Source organism: Garra rufa, chromosome 25 (assembly GCF_049309525.1).
Source record: "Garra rufa chromosome 25, GarRuf1.0, whole genome shotgun sequence".
In the NCBI taxonomy this organism is placed as follows: domain Eukaryota; kingdom Metazoa; phylum Chordata; class Actinopteri; order Cypriniformes; family Cyprinidae; genus Garra; species Garra rufa.
The window spans coordinates 6,730,567-6,749,006 of NC_133385.1; the positions used below are offsets into that span (position 1 = coordinate 6,730,567).

The 18,440-nt window shown below is 32.9% G+C and overlaps 1 protein-coding gene across 1 annotated transcript in view; it reads left to right on the forward strand.

Annotated features, from left to right (window-relative positions):
• LOC141301287 (neogenin-like) overlaps positions 1 to 18,440 on the forward strand; it is a 107,128-nt gene that overhangs the window by 60,290 nt on the left and 28,398 nt on the right. The window contains exon 2 of the mRNA XM_073831541.1: positions 9,193 to 9,510. Within this exon, the coding sequence (XP_073687642.1) occupies positions 9,193 to 9,510 (318 nt within the window). The remainder of the gene's footprint in view (positions 1 to 9,192; positions 9,511 to 18,440) is intronic.

The following is an 18,440-nucleotide window of genomic DNA, read 5'->3' on the forward strand; positions in this document are numbered from 1 at the left end:
AAAGTGGCTTCAGTGCCTGAGGTGATTTTTTTTTTTTTTTTTTTTATGTATTTATTTATTTTTCATGATTATACCCCCCCCCCCCATATGCCTATTGTTATGCCACTTTCTGAAAATGAAATTATCACTAGAGCCCAAGAATTACCCATAGGGTAACTGAATTAGCTGACGTAAGAATTGGTATAATGCATTTACCATGTATTATTTATAATCTGACAGCTGTGCTTGAAAACAAATGGTGTCCATTTCAGGGCAAAAATCTAATGCCTGAGGGAGGCAAATGTGTTTTAGTAGATTAACATGTGCCCCATATTTTGGGTCGCTTCAAAAATGTACATGTTTCTTAACCAGCAAGAGTGTTTTATTTAATTTCATTTATTTTATATTTTTATTTTATTTATTTATTTTATTTTATTTTAAATTCGGCTTAATTTAGTGTTTCTAATCCAGTATTTATTTTATTTTATTTTACATTTTGCTTAATTCACTTGTTTCTAAGCCAATAGGAGTGTTTTAATTTAATTAAATTAAATTTTAAATTTAATTTCTTTCTAAGCCAACAGGAGTATTCTATTTTATTTAACTTTTTGCTTAATTTACTTGTTTCTAAGCCAATAAGAATGTGTATTTATTGTTTTTAAATTAATGTAATCATTATAATTGTAATTTTTGTTTAATTTACTTGTTTCTAAGCCAACATTTTTGTTTATTAAATTTAAAAATAATAATAATTTTGTTTAATTAGCTTGTTTCTTAGCCAACAGGAGTAAAGTTTTATTTTATTTTAAATTTTGCTTAATTTACTTGTTTCTAAGCTGGAAGGAGTATTTTAGTTTAGTTTAGTTTAGTTTAGTTTTGCTTAATTTACTTCTACTTCTAAGCCAGAAGGAGTTTTTTATTAAATTTTTTAGTTCATTTTAGTTTATTTTTTGCTTAATTTGTTTGTTTCTAATCCAACATTAATATTTTTATTTATTTATTTTTTTAATTAAATTATTTTTTTTCGCTTAATTTACTTATTTTACTTATTTCTTAGCCAGCAGGAGTGTGTGTGTGTGTGTGTGTGTGTGTGTGTATATATATATATATATATATATATATATATATATATATATAATTTACTTGTTTCTAAGCCAACATGATTGTTTCTATTTTTTAATTAAATTATTATTATTATTTTATTTTTTTGCTTAATTTGCTTGTTTCTAAGCCAACGTGAATGTTTTTATTAATTTTTTAAAATTAAATTGTTACTTTTATTATTATTATTATTATTATTTTTGCTAATTTACTTGTTTCTTAGCCAGCAGGATATATATATATAATTTTTTTTTTTTTTTAATTAAATTAATATTATTATTATTATTGTTTTTTTTTTAATTAATTTACTTGTTTCTAAGCCAACGTGAATGTTTTTATTTATTTTTTTAATTAAATTGTTACTATTATTATTATTGTTATTATTATTATTATTATTTTTGCTAATTTACTTGTTTCTTAGCCAGCAGGATATATATATATTTATATATTTATTTATTTGTTTGTTTGTTTGTTTATTTGTTTGTTTGTTTGTTTGCTACTAAGCCAACATGAATGTGTTTTTTTATTACATTAATATTATTATTATTATTATTGTTTTTTTTTTTTTTTTGCTTAATTTACTTGTTTCTAAGCCAACATGAATGTTTCTATTTTTTTTTTGATTCAATTATTATTATGTTTTTGTTGTTTGTTTTTGCTTAATCTACTTTTTTCTTAGCCAGCAGGAGTATTATATTTTATTTTTATTTTTTTTGCTTGATTTACTTGTTTCTAAGCCAACATGAATGTTTTTATTTATTTTTTTAATTAAATTGTTACTATTATTATTATTGTTATTATTATTATTATTATTTTTGCTAATTTACTTGTTTCTTAGCCAGCAGGATATATATATATATTTATATATTTATTTATTTGTTTGTTTGTTTGTTTGCTACTAAGCCAACATGAATGTGTTTTTTTATTACATTAATATTATTATTATTATTGTTTTTTTTTTTTTTTTGCTTAATTTACTTGTTTCTAAGCCAACATGAATGTTTCTATTTTTTTTTTGATTCAATTATTATTATGTTTTTGTTGTTTGTTTTTGCTTAATCTACTTTTTTCTTAGCCAGCAGGAGTATTATATTTTATTTTTATTTTTTTTGCTTGATTTACTTGTTTCTAAGCCAACATGAATGTTTTTATTTATTTATTTTTTAAATTAAATTACTTTTTTTTAATTGTGCATAATTTGCTTGTTTCTTAGCCAGCAGGAGTAAAAAATGGAGTAAATTTAGTGCGTTGAAATACAACTAAAACCTGTGAATTGGCATAAGGTAATTGAATTAGCCAATTGTTCAATCAATAGATTGCCCCAGATTCTGATTGTATTGGGTTCTGGGTGTTACCAATAGGTGTGGAAATGGACTGTGGTCTATGTGCCCTCTGGGATCCTCAATTTCCATGCTTTATGAGGTAGAAATGGACTCCTGAGGGAGGAACCCCACTCCACCCAGATGAGCCCCTCTTTTATTGCCCACCTGTCATCCCCACGGCTCTTATGGAGATGGATTACATGAGCCGCTTTTTCTCTCTGAATCTATAATCTTGAGTCTCAGCATGAGGTAAAGTATCCTAACATGCAAATGCCTTGCAAAAAGTGTTTGTGGGGGAAAAACAACACGATGTGACTGGTTGATGAGTGTGAAGACATGTGAGGAGCAGCTATTTCTAACCTGTTGAGCGCTAATGACAGGTCCTGCACTTTGTTTAAGCTCCAACTTTTGCTTTAAACATTAAAACCTTCCCTATTGCCCTCAATGCGTCTGATGTTTGGAAGTGTTTGTTCACGGAGCAAATTCTGATTTATCTGAAGCGTTTTGAAAGCGTCAGGTAGAAATGAAAAGAGCCGTTGCTTTTGGAAGATGAAAAGACAAAGGGAAAAACACGGATGAAAGCACAAACTCTCTAATTCTGATTCGAGTCGCTTTCGAGTGAATGTGAAATGAAGGGAGGAGATGCAATAGAAGCTGCTGAAGGACAGTTGTCTGGAATACAAATACAATGGCGTGGTCTTTAGTGTAGATGCTGTTTGGAGATTTCGATGAGAATTGTGATGGTTTTTATTTATGTAAGTCAATGGCTGTCTACAAAGCTGAAATGTGCCTTAGGTGATTAAACATTTCCCTGTTACACTTTAATGCGCAGGGATGACTAATTGAGCCATTTATGGATTCGTTCTGCTGAGGCTCATTCAGCTAGTTTTGTATGTTTCGTGTGGTACAGATTTCTCATTTGGCTTACTACAACTATACACATTCGTCTTATTTTCATTTTGTTTAGGTTTACTCAGATTTACTCAGATTATTATTTATTTCTAAACCAATAGGATTATTTTTTTAACTTTATTTTATTTTGCTTAATTTACTTGTTTCTTAACCAGCACGAGTGTTTTATTTTATTGCGTCTAATTTATTATTATTTTTTTTTTTTAATTTAGCTTCTTTTAAGTTTGCTTTAATTTTGTTTCTAAGCCAGCAAGAGTATTTAATTTAATTTCTTTATTTTTTATTTTGTTTTATTTAGCTTAATTTACGTATTGTATTTAATTTTATTTAATTATTATTTTTTTTGATTTTTGCTTAATTTACTTGTTTCTAAGCCAGCAGTATTTTATATTTTAAACTTTGCTTAATTTATTTGTTTCTTAACCAGCATGAGTATTTTATTTTATTTCATTTATTTTATATTATTATTATTATTATTATTATTATTATTATTAATATTATTATTATTATATTTTTTTTTGCTCAAGTTACTTGTTTTTAAGCCAGTGAGAGTATTTTATTTTATTTTACATTTTGCTTTATTTACTTGTTTCTAAGCCAATAGGAGTATTTATTGTTTTAATTTATTTAATTTAATTTTAGATTTAGCTTAATTTACCAGCAGGAGTATTTTATTATTATTATTATTATTATTATTATTATTATTATTATTATTATTATTATTATTATTATTATTATTTGTTTATTATTTGTTTATTTTACTTGTTTCTAAGCCAACAGGTGTTTATAATATTTTTTAATTTTTAATTTATTTAATAAAAAAAAAGTGTAATTTTGCTTAATTTACTTGTTTTCTAGCCACCAGGAGTAAATTATTTTATTTTAAAATTTGCTTAATTTACTTGTTTCTAAGCCAGCAATATTTTATTTTATTTTATTGTTATTTTTTTTAGTTCAGTTTTAATTTTCCCTTATTTAGTTGCTTAATTTAAAATTTAAAATTTAAAATTTTTCTTATTTTTTGCTGAATTACTTGTTTCTAAACCAAAAGATTTTTTTTTTTTTTTTTTTTTTTTGATATTTTCAATTTTGCTTACTTTTTTCTAAGCAAACAGGAGTATTGTATTGTATTGTATTGTATTGTTTTTTACTTTTAATTTTATGCTTCATTTACCTGCTTCTAAGCCAACGGGAACGTTTTTATTTATTTATCTTTATTTAATAAATTTTATTTTAAATTTTACTTAATTTAGCAGGAGTATTTTATTTTATTTATTTATTTTTATTTATTTATTTTTTTTTAATAAATTACCGAATGATTTCTGCATTTAAAAAATGTTTTCGGTGCCAATAGAGGTGCATGAATTACACATTTCAGTCTGCAAAATGCTGGTATTTAAGCATCATTTTGTCTACTGGTTGGATTTCTTCGGTTTGTAAGTAAGCAAGCTGTGCAACTGCAGCATTTAATGTTCTGCTGATGGCTAGATACCCATGAAGGGCCCTAGAGATGGCAAATCCCCGCTTGCATCGCCTCCTCCAACGTCATTGTGTTTCCTTTCACGCTCAGCCCTGCGCAACTCATGTGTATTCCCACAATGCAACAGTTTGTCAAACTAAAGCTTGTCATGGTCCGTTAGAAGGAGGAAGGAAATAGTATGTGACACTTTAACCAATTTCCGTGATTTTGTTTTTGTATCTCCCCAGCCGTTCTAGGCCACTTGTCGTTCTCTTTCGGCCTTTGTACGTGTCAGTATCTCTCTCATTCACTAGTGCGCCGTTTCCCTGGAGAGCTCTTGCCCCTTTCTGAGAGGTCTCGCTGACTGAGGCGCTTTTCAAGTGGGTTTTCCTCAAAGTGTGCAGACTAAGGCTAACAGCTTATACTTATCAACCCAACTGCCTCATTTTCTGGCTCTCGGGGCTTCTGGGTCAAGGATGCATCACTGTTGCCCTCCAACAGCATTTCTGGACTCCATCCGGTTACTCACAGCCAGCCCGTAACAAACATCCAAAGCCACAAGTGTGCAACTGTGGCATTGCATCGTCCCTTTTTAGATAGAGAAAATGCAAGTACACAAGTTTGCATGTCAAGGATTTAAGCACTTTTTAATTTTAAGCAAGAGTATTGTATTTTATTTATTTTATATTATTATTTTATTATTTTATTTTTTATTTTTAAATTTTATTTTCAATTTTGCAGGTATGTTTTATTTTATTTTAATTTTTGTATAATTTACTTTAAGCTAATAAGAGTGTTTATTTATTGTTTAAATTAAATTAAATTTAATTTAATTAATATAATTTTATATTAAAACATTTTGCTTAATTTACTTGTTACTTAGCCAGTAGGGGTGTTTTTATTTGTTTTTTTTATTTTGCTTAATTTAAATTTTTGCTTAGTTAACTTGTTTCTAAGCCAGTGAGAGTATTTATTTTATTTTATTTTATTTTATTTTACATTTTGCATAATTTACTTGTTCCTAAGCTAATAAGAGTGTTTTATTTATTGTTTTAATTTAATTAATATAATTAATTTTTTGCTTAATTTACTTGTTTCTTAGCCAACAGGAGTATTTTATTATATATATATATATATATATATATATATATATATATATATATATATAATTATTATTATTATTATTATTATTTTTTTTTTGCTTAATTTACTTGTTTTAAGCCAACATAAATATATTTATAATTTTTTTTTTATAAAATTATTTTTGTTTATTTTGCTTAATTTGCCTGTTTCGTAGCCAGTAAATTATTTTATTTTAAATTTAGCTTTTTTTAATTGAAATTTTTTTAAATTTAATTTATGTATTTTCTTTTATTATTTTACTTTGTTTTATTTTGAATTTAGCTTAATTTGCTTGTTTCCCAAGTTTGCATGTCAAAAATTTGAGCGCTTTTCAATTTTAAGCATGCAGTCGTTAGTTTTTCATCTTAAGTACATTAGAAATGAAATTAAATTACAAAAGGTGCTTTATGACAAAGACTTTTGCATCTGTTTCTCAGGTAAAAACATATTTTTAGAAACAAATTAGCTTGTGTGACAAGCAAGCGGCGAACACATTAGCTTCCGTCTCAGATTGTTATGTATTCTGCTCTTTGTGTTGGACACAAGAAGCTTGTCATTTCCTACGTAATTAAAGTACGGAGCAGTTTGCTTGCTTGCGATGTTACGCAAAGTCTTGCCGTAATTGTTTTCGCACAACACCACTGGTGCAGATAATTGGCCATTAGTGCTGTCGGAACAATGCGGGCTGGTGGCTGAACGTGGTTATGTTTTTTAATTATACGTCACTATAAACGTCAAGCAATTATGTCGGTTTATAACTTTCCCCACAAGTATTTTGCTTAGCTGTTTCACAGTGGAAAGGTGAGGGACTCTAACCCGTGGATGTTTCAGCATGGAAATCACTTAGCCAACAAAAGAACATGATGAAAGCTGTAATCTTGTGTTTTTGAGAGCGTAATTTGAAGTTTTATGGTTTTTTGTTGCATGCAACTGGTGTTGCTTTAAGTTCTAATTTGGACATCATATGTTCTTAAAGGGATAGTTCACCCAAAAATGAAATGTACTCACCCTCAAGCTATACTAAGTGTATATGACTGACTTCTTTTAGACGAATACAATGTTTTATAATGGCAGTGAATGGGTTTCAGTATTTTAAAGACCAAAAACGTGCATCCATCTATCATAAAAAGTGTTTAACACAGCTCCGGAGGGTTAATAAAGGTCTTCTAAAGCAAACCGATGCGTTTGTGTAAAAAAAAAAATCTATATGTGACCCTCGACCACAAAACCAATCTTAAGTAGCACCAGTATATTTGTAGCAATAGTCAAAATTATCTTCTTTTTATGCTAAAAAAAAATAGGTTATTAAGTAAACATCATGTTCCATAAAAATATTTTGTACATTTCTTACTGTAAATATATCAAAATGTAATTTTTAATTAGCAATATGCACTAACTTGCAATAACTTTATAGGCAATTTTCTCAATATTTAGATTTTTTTTTGCACCCTCAGATTCAAATAGTTGAATCTTGGCCAAATATTGACCTATCCATACTAACAAAGCTTTATCATTCAGTTCAGATTAGGGGTGTCAAAATTAATCGTTTTTTCGAAGCATCGTGATGCAGACAAGGACGGTTCGGTATCGGTTCAGTAATAGACCATAACCGATTATAACGGACTCAGTCCCGGTGCCAGAACACGCGACCCGGGGGGGCTTGCAGAGTCTTAAAGTCTTCAGATTTTAACTGAAAGGATTATTGCCACTTTCTTTACACACCGGTGCATTTAACGAACTAACAAACATCAGTGTGTATTTAACAAATGTCTTTATTTTTTGTTAGTAATTCGTTTAAAAGACTGAAACATTATTTTTATTTGGTTGAAAAGACTGGCTGAAAGCACTGAGCGCGTCTATCTGGATCAGCGCCGTTTTACACAAATATAACGATTTGTTGATATTGTGAGTGCACATAAATAATAGTAGACCTTTTGCAGTTTTCCATGTCTTCCATGTCAGCTGCAAAACCCGCTTTCGCTTTCACTCTCCACACAAACGATTGGATATGCGTCTAACAGCGCACATTTATCTAGATTAAATGTTTAAATTAATATTCTGAAATGCATCAAGTGTTGTATGTCTATGGATTTTATTTAATTCAAGTCGTGTTGATTTGAGAAGGCTAAATTTATCAAACATGCTCAACTCGTTGCCGCTTGGTCGTTAGGTCATTACTTTAAAAAAGCAAAAGCTTGAATTTAACAAACGTAAAATGTTCCAAACATATTTCTAAATTAACTTAAAAAGGAAACAAAACGAAATCTAGCCACTTTGCCGTTAGTATCCAAAACTGAACTATTTTAATTGCTGCACGAACTCCTCTGATAAATTGTCGGACAAGGACGGGGCTGATAATCGTAATCGAACCGAACCGTAAGACCACTGTAGGTTCACACCCCTAGTTCAGATGATGTATAAATCTCAGTTTCAATTAACTGACTTGCATGACTGGTTTTGTGGTCCAGGGTCACATACAGTCAAGCCCGAAATTATTCATACCTCTAGCAAATTCTGATTAAAGTTACTTTTATTCAACCAGCAGTTTTTTGTTTTGTTTTTTGACCGGAAATGAGACCGGCTTCTCCCGAAAGATAATAATAAGAAAATTGTGGAAAAATATTACTCATCTTTTATTTACATTTGAACAAAAAGTGGCATGTCCACAATTATTCATACCCTTCTCAATAATCAATAGAAAGTACTTTTTTTGGCTATTTTGTTTTGGGTCGTTGTGGTGCTGAAATGTCCACTGGTGCCCAAGGCCAAGTTTCTCTGCAGACTGCCTGATGTTGTTGTTGAGAATTTTGATGTATTGCTCCTTTTTCATGGTGCCGTTTACTGTGATTAGGTTCCCTGATCCACCGGCTGAAAAACACCCCCAAAACATTAGGTTCCCACCACCATGTTTGACAGTGGGGATGGTGCTCTTAGGGTTGAAGGATGCTTCTTTTTTTACGCCAAATGAAGGCTTCATCATTGTGGCCAAACAATTCAATTTTTGTTTCATCTGACTATGAAACCGAAGACAAGAAGTCGTCGTCTTTGTCCAGATGAGCAATTCACTTCAGAAGGCCTTTATTAGCCCACAGAAGCCATGTGGAGCACTTTTTATGATGGATGGATGCACTTTATTGGACTTTAACATCTTAACACCTATTCTCTGCTATTATAAAGCTTGAAAGAGCCATGAGGTTTTTTTTTTAATATAACTCAGATTGTATTCACCTGAAAGAAGAAAGTCATGTAGAAAACCCCTTCAAAACCTCTTAACACCTTCCTTCTCTCTGTCCTCAGGTTCTGACATTCGAGGCTTTACCCCGTTCCGGTTCTCGGTTGAACCCATCGACACGCTGGCTGTACGTGGCCTCCCCGCTGTCCTGAACTGCTCGGCGGCTAGCGACGCTCCTGTGAGGGTGGAATGGAAGAAGGACGGGACATTTCTGAACCTGGTGGCGGACGATCGTAAGCGACAGCTAGCGGATGGCTCTTTGCTCATCAGTACGGTGGTCCACTCCAAACACAATAAGCCTGATGACGGGGTGTACCAGTGCGTGGCCACCATTGACAATCTGGGCACCATCAGCAGCCGAACCGCACGACTCTCAGTAGCAGGTATGAAAATGAAGCCTTAGTGTTTTTTTTTAGGGTTATTCTAGTCTTAAAGTAGAAGTTCACTGCTAAAACAAAAATGTACAGATAATTTACTCACCCCCTTGTCATCCAAGATGTTCATGTCTTTCTTTCTTCAGTCGTAAAGAAAATGTTTTTTTGAGGAAAACATGTCAGGATTTCTCTCCATATAGTGGACTTCTATGGTGCCTGTGAGTTGAAACTTCAAAAATGCAGTTTAAATGCAGCTTCAAAGGGCTCTAAATCATTCCAGCTGAGAAACAAGTCTTATCTAGTCAAACAATTGTGACCCTGGACCACAAAACCAGTCTTAAGTCGCTGGGGTATATTTGTAGCAATAGCCAAAAATACATAGTATGGGTCAAAATTATTGATTTTTCTTTTATGCCAAAAATCATTAGGAAATTAAGTTAAGATCATGTTCCATGAAGATTTTTTGTAAAATTCCTACTGTAAACCTATCTAAATGTAATTTTTTATTAGTAATATGCTTTGCTAAGAACTTAATTTGGACAACTTTAAAGGTGATTTTCTCAGTATTTTGATTTTTTGCACCCTTAGATTACAGATTTTCAAATAGCTGTATCTCGGCCAAATATTGTCCTATCCTAACAAACCATACATCAATAGAAAGCTTATTTATTGAGCTTTCATATGATGTATACATCTCAGTTTCGTAAAATTTAACCTTATGACTGGTTTTGTGGTCCAGGGTCACAATTGGTTATTTTCCATCCATCCATCCGTCCGTCCGTCCGTCCGTCCGTCCGTCCATCCATCCATCCATCCATCCATATATAAAAAACTAAAATTTAAAACTAAAACTAAACTTTTCTAGCTATGCGTGAACTCATCCTGCATCACTTCTGATCCAGTGTTTACAAAGTGAACATGCAAAAACGCTCTTTACAAAAAAGGTAAAACGGAGATGTAGAATGATTTGGAAGTTGGAGAACAAAATGAGATGGGACTTTTTCGACGTACCCCAACTGTCTTGAACCAGAATACACAGAGTTTACGCAAAGCTAGACGACGAGCGTTTGAGGTTCAAAAGTGTGTAAAATGTCAATTTGTTTAGAAAATGACCGATCATTTCACTAGATAAGACACTTCTATGGTGCTCTAAATGACTCAAGCTGGGGAAGAAGTCCACTATATGGAGAGAAATCCTGAAATGTTTTCCTCAAAAAACTATTTCTTTACGACTGAAGATAGACAGACATGATAATCTTGGATGACAAGAGGGTGAGTAAATGATCTGTAAATCTTTGTTCTGGAAGTGCAATAAAAATTTTGAGTACTCTGACCATCTGATGCACACAAAAATGGCAAGATCTTTCAAAAAAATTCCCATTTTTCTGAATCAGCCAGAATGGATTTCTGCGAGTCCGTTGGGAGCGCATCATTCTGTCAGAGTTCAGAGTGCTGATCTGGGATCAGTTTTCATCCGAGGTGGTTTTCCTCTGTTGAGCACGGGTCAGCGCGCTGTAGTTGAGCTTCACACTATGCTATGAATCTAACAGCAGGATTAGAGTGTGTTTGAACAGCAGGGTTAGATATCAGCCAGGCCTTCACAGTTTGCTCTGACTGGAGCCTCTGTTTCCTTTAAAGACGCCCAGCAGAGTTTCCCCACTATTTGCTAGTTTTACTTCTTGAGTAAACGCAGTTGTACTGAGCAAATCCAACGGGAAGAACCGGAATTAATATATGTTTGTGTAGCAACCCAGAAGATGGCTGTGGGAATGGTTTAAATGGCTCTTTTAAGTAACTTTGCCTTGGATGTTTCTCCTGAAGCTAATAATATCAAAGTTTTTATGAAGATATCTGATTTTTCATAGCAGACTTTAAAATTGTCTCCTCAGATGCTAAAGGAGACACTGAAAATCAGCAGACTTTAGCTAGGTGATCGAATCTCATTGCTGCCTGTGAGAAATAATTGAGGCGTTTGTGATTTATTTTCGGTGGGGTAAATGCTGTGTGCTCTTGCTCTTTTTGTGCTGTGTTTGAATCTAATTTACAGGCTATAAACTTCATGTGATTCTGCAGTTCTGCGCTTTATTGATCTGTACTGTAGTGTAATGTATTGATCTGTGTGCATGTTGGCAGTTCTCTACCAGTGGAATTTGCAGACCTTAAAAAGGTGTAAAACTTTGTAAACACGATAAAGTAAGAAATGTTACAGGTTTACGGTGTGTTACTGTGCTGAGTACAGCAGTATTGATGAACGGAAGCTTCTGATTGGTTCTGTGTTCACTGGGGCGTGACCAAAGATGACATCATTAGATATACACCTAAGTATGAATATAAAACAGTCAGAAATATGTGACCCTGGACCACTAAACCAGTCGCGAGTAGCATGGGTATATTTGTAGCAATATTCAAAAATGCATTGTATGGGTCAAAATTATCAACCCATAAAGATATTTTGTGCGTTTTATACCGTAAATATATCAAAACGTAATTTTTGATTAGTAGTATGCATTGCTAAGAACTTAATTTGTACAACTTTAAAAGCGATTTTCTCAATATTTAGATTTTTTGCACCCTCAGATTTCAGATTTTCAAATAGTTGTATCTCAGCCAAATATTGTCCTGTCCTAACAAACTATACATCAATGGAAAGCTTATTTATTGCTTTCAGATTACTGTAAATCTCAAAAAATTGACCCTTATGGCTGAAAAAAGCTTACGTAACATTATACACTTTACAATTCAAAAACCATTTTTTGAGAACGAAGTTATAGAAATTAATACTTTTATTTAGAAGGATGCTTTAAATTGATAAAAACGTTTATAATGTTACAAAAGATTTCTATTTCAGACAAATGCTGTTCTTCTGGATTTTCTATTCATTAAAGAAACCTGAAAAAAATCTAGCTGTTTTCAGCATAATAATAAATGTTTTTTTGAGCAGCAAATCAGCATATTAGAATGATTTCTGTAAGATCATATGACACAAAAGACTGGAGTAATTCAGTGTCACTTTGCTAAAAATTCAGCTTTGAAATCACAGGAATAAATTGCATTTTAAAATATATTCAAATAGAAAGCAGTTATTTTAAATAGTAAAAATATTAAAAAAAAAAATACTGCTTTTGCTGTACTTTGGATCAAATAAATGCAGGCTTAAAGAGAGTTTAAAAAAAAAACGTTAAATCTTACTGTTCAAAAACTTTTGACTGGCAGTGTATATGAACTTTATAAATTATACAAACCTGTCATTTTCGAAGAATGTTGAAAAAATGCAAGTGAATGGTGACCATGTTTTTCAACCTCCAAAATGGCAAAAACATGCCACTTCAGTAACTTCTTATCCTTATTTACATATAATCTTGCTCTATATGTGTTTGAAGGTTGCTATTTGTACTTTTTGGAAGGAATTATCCCTTTAGTTTGCTGTTTTGCAACAATCTTACTGTGTTAAAAGTGATTTCTGTATCATTACACAGTTTTTCACTCAGGAATATGAGCCACTGAAAAAACTGACAGAAACAGGGAGTTTTACCTCAGGTTTTTAGAGGGAAATGCTCTGCTTGGTCTTTCAACTCTGTATAACTCATTCTATAACTCATAACACATTTGATAGTTCCTCACCTCTCCGCCTGTCTCTCCGGCCTTCAGGGGAAATTCGTCTTAAAACACAAGCGTTCTCTCTTTATTCTCAAACAAGTCTCTGTCTCTTTTCATTTCTCCAGTCGTCAGGTGCGGATCTCTCCGAGATCTGTCCTCTGAAGCTGTATCAGGGGCTCCATATGCTGCTGGCAGAAATAAAGGATGCTTTTTCCCAAGCTCGGGATGAGGAATGACGTGTTCAGGCTTTCAGAGGAAGGGAATTAGCATCAGTGCATTATACCACATTAAGACTCGGAAGAGCTTTTCTATTTCCTTTTGTGTTTGGGTTTTAATGCCTGTCAGTTGCGTGTTTGTGCCGTAGCAGTGCGCAGCAAATGTGACCCCTGACAGCAAGAACAAATTACTGGATTTTACAGTTTTCTGAGGAAAATGAGTGCTGCTTGCCTGTGCAAAACTTACCGCTGTTTATGCTCTTGCTTTAGTTTTGGGGGGCTTTTTTTCAGTGCATTTCTTGGCTATTCTGTGTGTTTTTTGCGTGGCTGTTCTGAGTTTTTTTTTGTATCCGTTGGCGTTCCTATTATTTTTCTTCTTCTTTTTCTTCCACACTTGAGCCTATGGCAGACTAGAACCGCTTGCAGGAAAGTTGTGAAATTTGGCACACAGATAGAGGACACTCTCAACATTTAACCACAGCAAGTTTGAACTCTTTAGCGCCACCACTTGTCCAAAGTTTCACTCATTTTATGCTAATAACTTTTGAAGCGTAAGGTCTAAAAGAAAAATTCGTTTTTTTTTTAACTCGTCCTAGACTGTTTGTCTGATTTTCACTAAAATTGGCTCAGATCATCTTCAGACTATGCTGGCAAAAAGTTATGGAATTCAAGTTGATTAGTCAAGCCATTCTCGAATAACGCGTGAACAAATTCTACAAAATGAAAACTACAAAGCTGAACTTCCTGTCTGCCATTTTGATAAATTTTAAAAACCTACTTTTTCGAACTCCTCCTAGACTGTTGGTCCAATTATCACCAAATTTGACTCTTCAGACCATGCTGCCAAAAAGTTATGGATTTTGTGTTTATATACGAAACAGTTTTCCTTTATCGCGTCAATGAATTTGAGGCTGTATCTCTGCAAAACTTTGAAATATTTACACCAAACTTTGTATGTGCCATTGTCACCTCACACTGACAATGCCACCTCAATTTGGTAACAGTGCCACCTATTGGTCAAAGGTAATACACCATTTATTAATCATTAATAATATTTCCAAAAAACTTTTGATTGCAGTTATCGTAATAAAAATGATCTCAAAATATTCCTCCTATCATGCCAATAACATACATACCAATTATGCCAAAGTTTTTAAATAAAATGTAAAAGGTTTAGTTTTTTTTGCTGTTTTTAATAGTTTGTAAAACCTTTTTTTTTTTTTTTTTTTACTCGTCCTATGCGGTTTGTCTGATTTTCACCAAAATTTGCTTAGATCATCTTCAGACTATGCTGGCAAAAAGTTATGGATTTTGTGTTTATATACGAAACGGTTTTCCTTTATCGCATCAACGAATTTGAGGCTGTATCTCTGCAAAACTTTGATATATTTACACCAAACTTTGTATGTGCCATTGTCACCTCTCACTGACAACTCCACCTCAATTTGGTAACAGTGCCACCTATTGGTCAAAGGTAATACACCATTTATTAATCATTAATAATATTTCCAAAAAACTTTTGATTGCAATTATCGTAATAAAAATGATCTCAAAATATTCCTTGTATCATGCCAACAACATACATACCAATTATGCCAAAGTTGGCCAAACTATTTAATAAAATGTAAAAGGTTTAGTTTTTTTTGCTGTTTTTAATAGTTTGTAAAACCTTTTTTTTTTTTTTTTTTTTTAACTCGTCCTATGCGGTTTGTCTGATTTTCACCAAAATTTGCTTAGATCATCTTCAGACTATGCTGGCAAAAAGTTATGGAATTCAAGTTGATTAGTCAAACCGTTTTCGACTAACGCATCAACAAATTCTACAAAAAGCACTCAAAAATGGATGTGAGGCTATATCTCTGCAACGGTTTGGCGTATTGACACCAAACTTGGTGTGTTATAACATGCATGACCTTAGGCTACCTGTACTGTTTTGGTGCAGTGCCATCTAGTGGTCAGGATATATGAAAAATAGCTATTTTTGCTTATAACTTCTGAATGGTTTGGCCAGAAATTCCCAAAATTATCTCTCTCCATGTGGTGCAGCATGCCCAATTTTCCAATGTCAGACATTTTGTCCATCGGCCATTTTGAAATCTGTTTAGAAATGCTATATTTTATGAACGTATTGGCATATCATTACAAAACTCTGTATGTATCTTTGGCACAATGCCCTGACAGTACTCAAAAAATTTGAGGGCACAGTTACAAAGAAATTTTTAAAAATGCTAATAATATTTAATTGTAATGAAAGTGATCTCAATACATTCCTTGTGTCATGCCGAGAACATTGATACAAATTACTCCAAAATTTGCCGAACTTCCTGTCCGCCATTTTGAAAACCCTTCTTTTTCAAACTCCTCCTAGACTGTTGGTCCGATTTTCACCAAATTTGACTCTTCAGACCATGCTGGCAAAAAGTTATGGATTTTGTGTTAATATATACGAACATTTTTTTCCCTTTAACGCATCAATGAATTTGCTGGAAATGTGCCAAACTGCATCTGAGGCTGTATCTCTGCAAAACTTTGAAATATTTACACCAAACTTTGTATGTGCCATTGTCACCTCACAGTGACAACACCACATCAATTTGGTAACAGTGCCACCTATTGGTCAAAGGTAATACACCATTTATTATTCATTAATAATATTTCCAAAAAACTTTTGATTGCAATTAGCCTATTGTAATTAAAATGGTCTCAAAATATTCCTCGTATCATGCCAACAACATACATACCAATTATGCCAAAGTTGGCCAAACTATTTAATAAAAATGTAAAAGGTTTAGTTTTTTTTTTTTGCAGTTTTTAATAGTTTGTAAAACCTTTTCTTTTTCTTTTTTTACTCGTCCTATGCGGTTTGTCTGATTTTCATCAAAATTGGCTTAGATCATCTTCAGACTATGCTGGCAAAAAGTTATGGAATTCAAGTTGATTAGTCAAACCGTTCTCAACTAACGCATCAACGAACTCTACAAAAAACACTCAAAAATGGATGTGAGGCTATATCTCTGCAACGGTTTGGCGTATTGACACCAAACTTGGTGTGTGTTATAACATGCATGACCTTAGGCTACCTGTACTGTTTTGGTGCAGTGCCATCTAGTGGTCAGGATATATGAAAAATAGCTATTTTTGCTTATAACTTCTGAAAAATCACAAAACTGGTCTCTCTAGATTCAGTGCAGCATGACCAATTTTCCAAAGTCAGCCATTTTGACTTTCGGCCACTTTGAAATCTGTCGTAAAATGCTACATTTTACGAATGCATTGTCGTATCGTTTCGAAACTTGGTATGTATCTTTGGCACAATGCCCTGACAGTGCTCAAAAAGTTGAGGCAAAAGTTATAAAGAATGTTCAAAAAATGCTAATTTTTAAACATTTGATTAAATTGGCCTATTGTAATGAAAGTGATCTCAATATATTCCTTGTTTCATGCCGTAAACATTGATACCAATTATGCCAAAATTAGCTGAACTTCCCGTCAGCCAGTTTGACTAATTTTAAAAACCTACCTTTTAGAACTCCTCCTAGACTGTTGGTCCGATTTTCACCAAATTTGACTCTTCAGACCATGCTGGCAAAAAGTTATGGATTTTGTCGATATATGAAATGGTTCGGTAACAGTGCCACCTATTAGTCAAGAGTAATAAACCATTCATTATTCATTAATAATAATATTTCCAAAAAAACGTTTGCTTGCATTGGCCTGTTGTAATGAAACTGGTCTCAAAATATTCTTTGGATCATGCCAACAACATACATTCCAATTATGCCATAGTTGGCTTTCCTGTCTGCAATTTTGAGTGATATTAAAAACCTACTTTTTCTAACTCCTCCACAACTGATCGTCCAATTTTCACTGAAATCGAGTCAGCATAGCAGTGCAACAGATTTGAGCAATGATGCCAAAATGACTCAAATGCTTTATCTCTGCAAAGCTTTGACATAATGACACCAAACTTTGTGTCATTATCACCTCACACTGAACACACCACATCGATTTGATAACAGCGCCACCTATTGGTCAAAAGTGATAATCCACTAAGTCATATTACTAGTGGTTGTTTTTATGATTTTTCATCCATTTTGACTGATATCACCTTAAAATTGCTTCAGTTAGTAATTGCTTCAGTTGCTTTGTTGATTGCTGCCTAGTGCTTGGCCTCATAATTGCTGCTTGCAGCTCTATGTTTAGTGTGTTACTCTTTGGTTAATATGGTGTTCTGATCACTATACAGGTGCTAGATTCTCTAGGCGGTTTCTATGAGGTCTCTAACAGTCTTACTGATAATCTGTTCTATAGATATGACTCACGTCCTTTCTTTAGTGTACATCTAAGTTTTTTTGCACACACGATTTGATCAATCATTCGTCATGCTTTAGAATTAAATATTCAACGTTAGTGATCTTAATAGTTCTACTAATGATGTTTAACTTGATCAGCTCAACCTACAAAGACGCATTTAACTGATTTGAAGGACTCTTGGAGGTTTTATTGTATTTCTGTTTTTCATAGGAAGCAATGCTAATGCTGTAGCAGAGCACTAGACACACATACACACACAAGCATGCGTTTAAGTGCCTTGTCCGTGTTTTCAGATCTAGGCGGCGGTGCACGGCAAGGAGACTTGAGGAATCCCTGGGGTCGTTGCACTGAAAGTTCAGGGCAGCCTGTGTGAGGAACACATGCAGTATTTCAATTCAACGCTTTTCACAGTTCACAGGAGATCGTTTAAGGCAGGACGGCGCTCGTTCTGACAGTTTGCTAACATTTATTTCATATGTTAATGGCCGTTTCATTCAGTCATTCATTGCGCAAGGAGAAAGAGTGTGACATGCCAATGCCATCTGAGCGTCTCTCTTCTTTTTTTACACACACACACACACACACACACACACTGCTTTCTTGTTTTGAGTTTTTCTATGAAGACAGAACAATGACGGTCACTCTAGGTTCATGCTGCCAACTCAATCTATAAATATCTGCTAAACGGAGAAAGGTTTATGTGAAAATGAAGCAAAGAGATGGAGTCGAGCAGGTAAACTAAAAATAAAAATAATAAAGATTTTGATTTACATTAATGCATTTAGCAGATGCTTTTATCCAAAATGACTTATA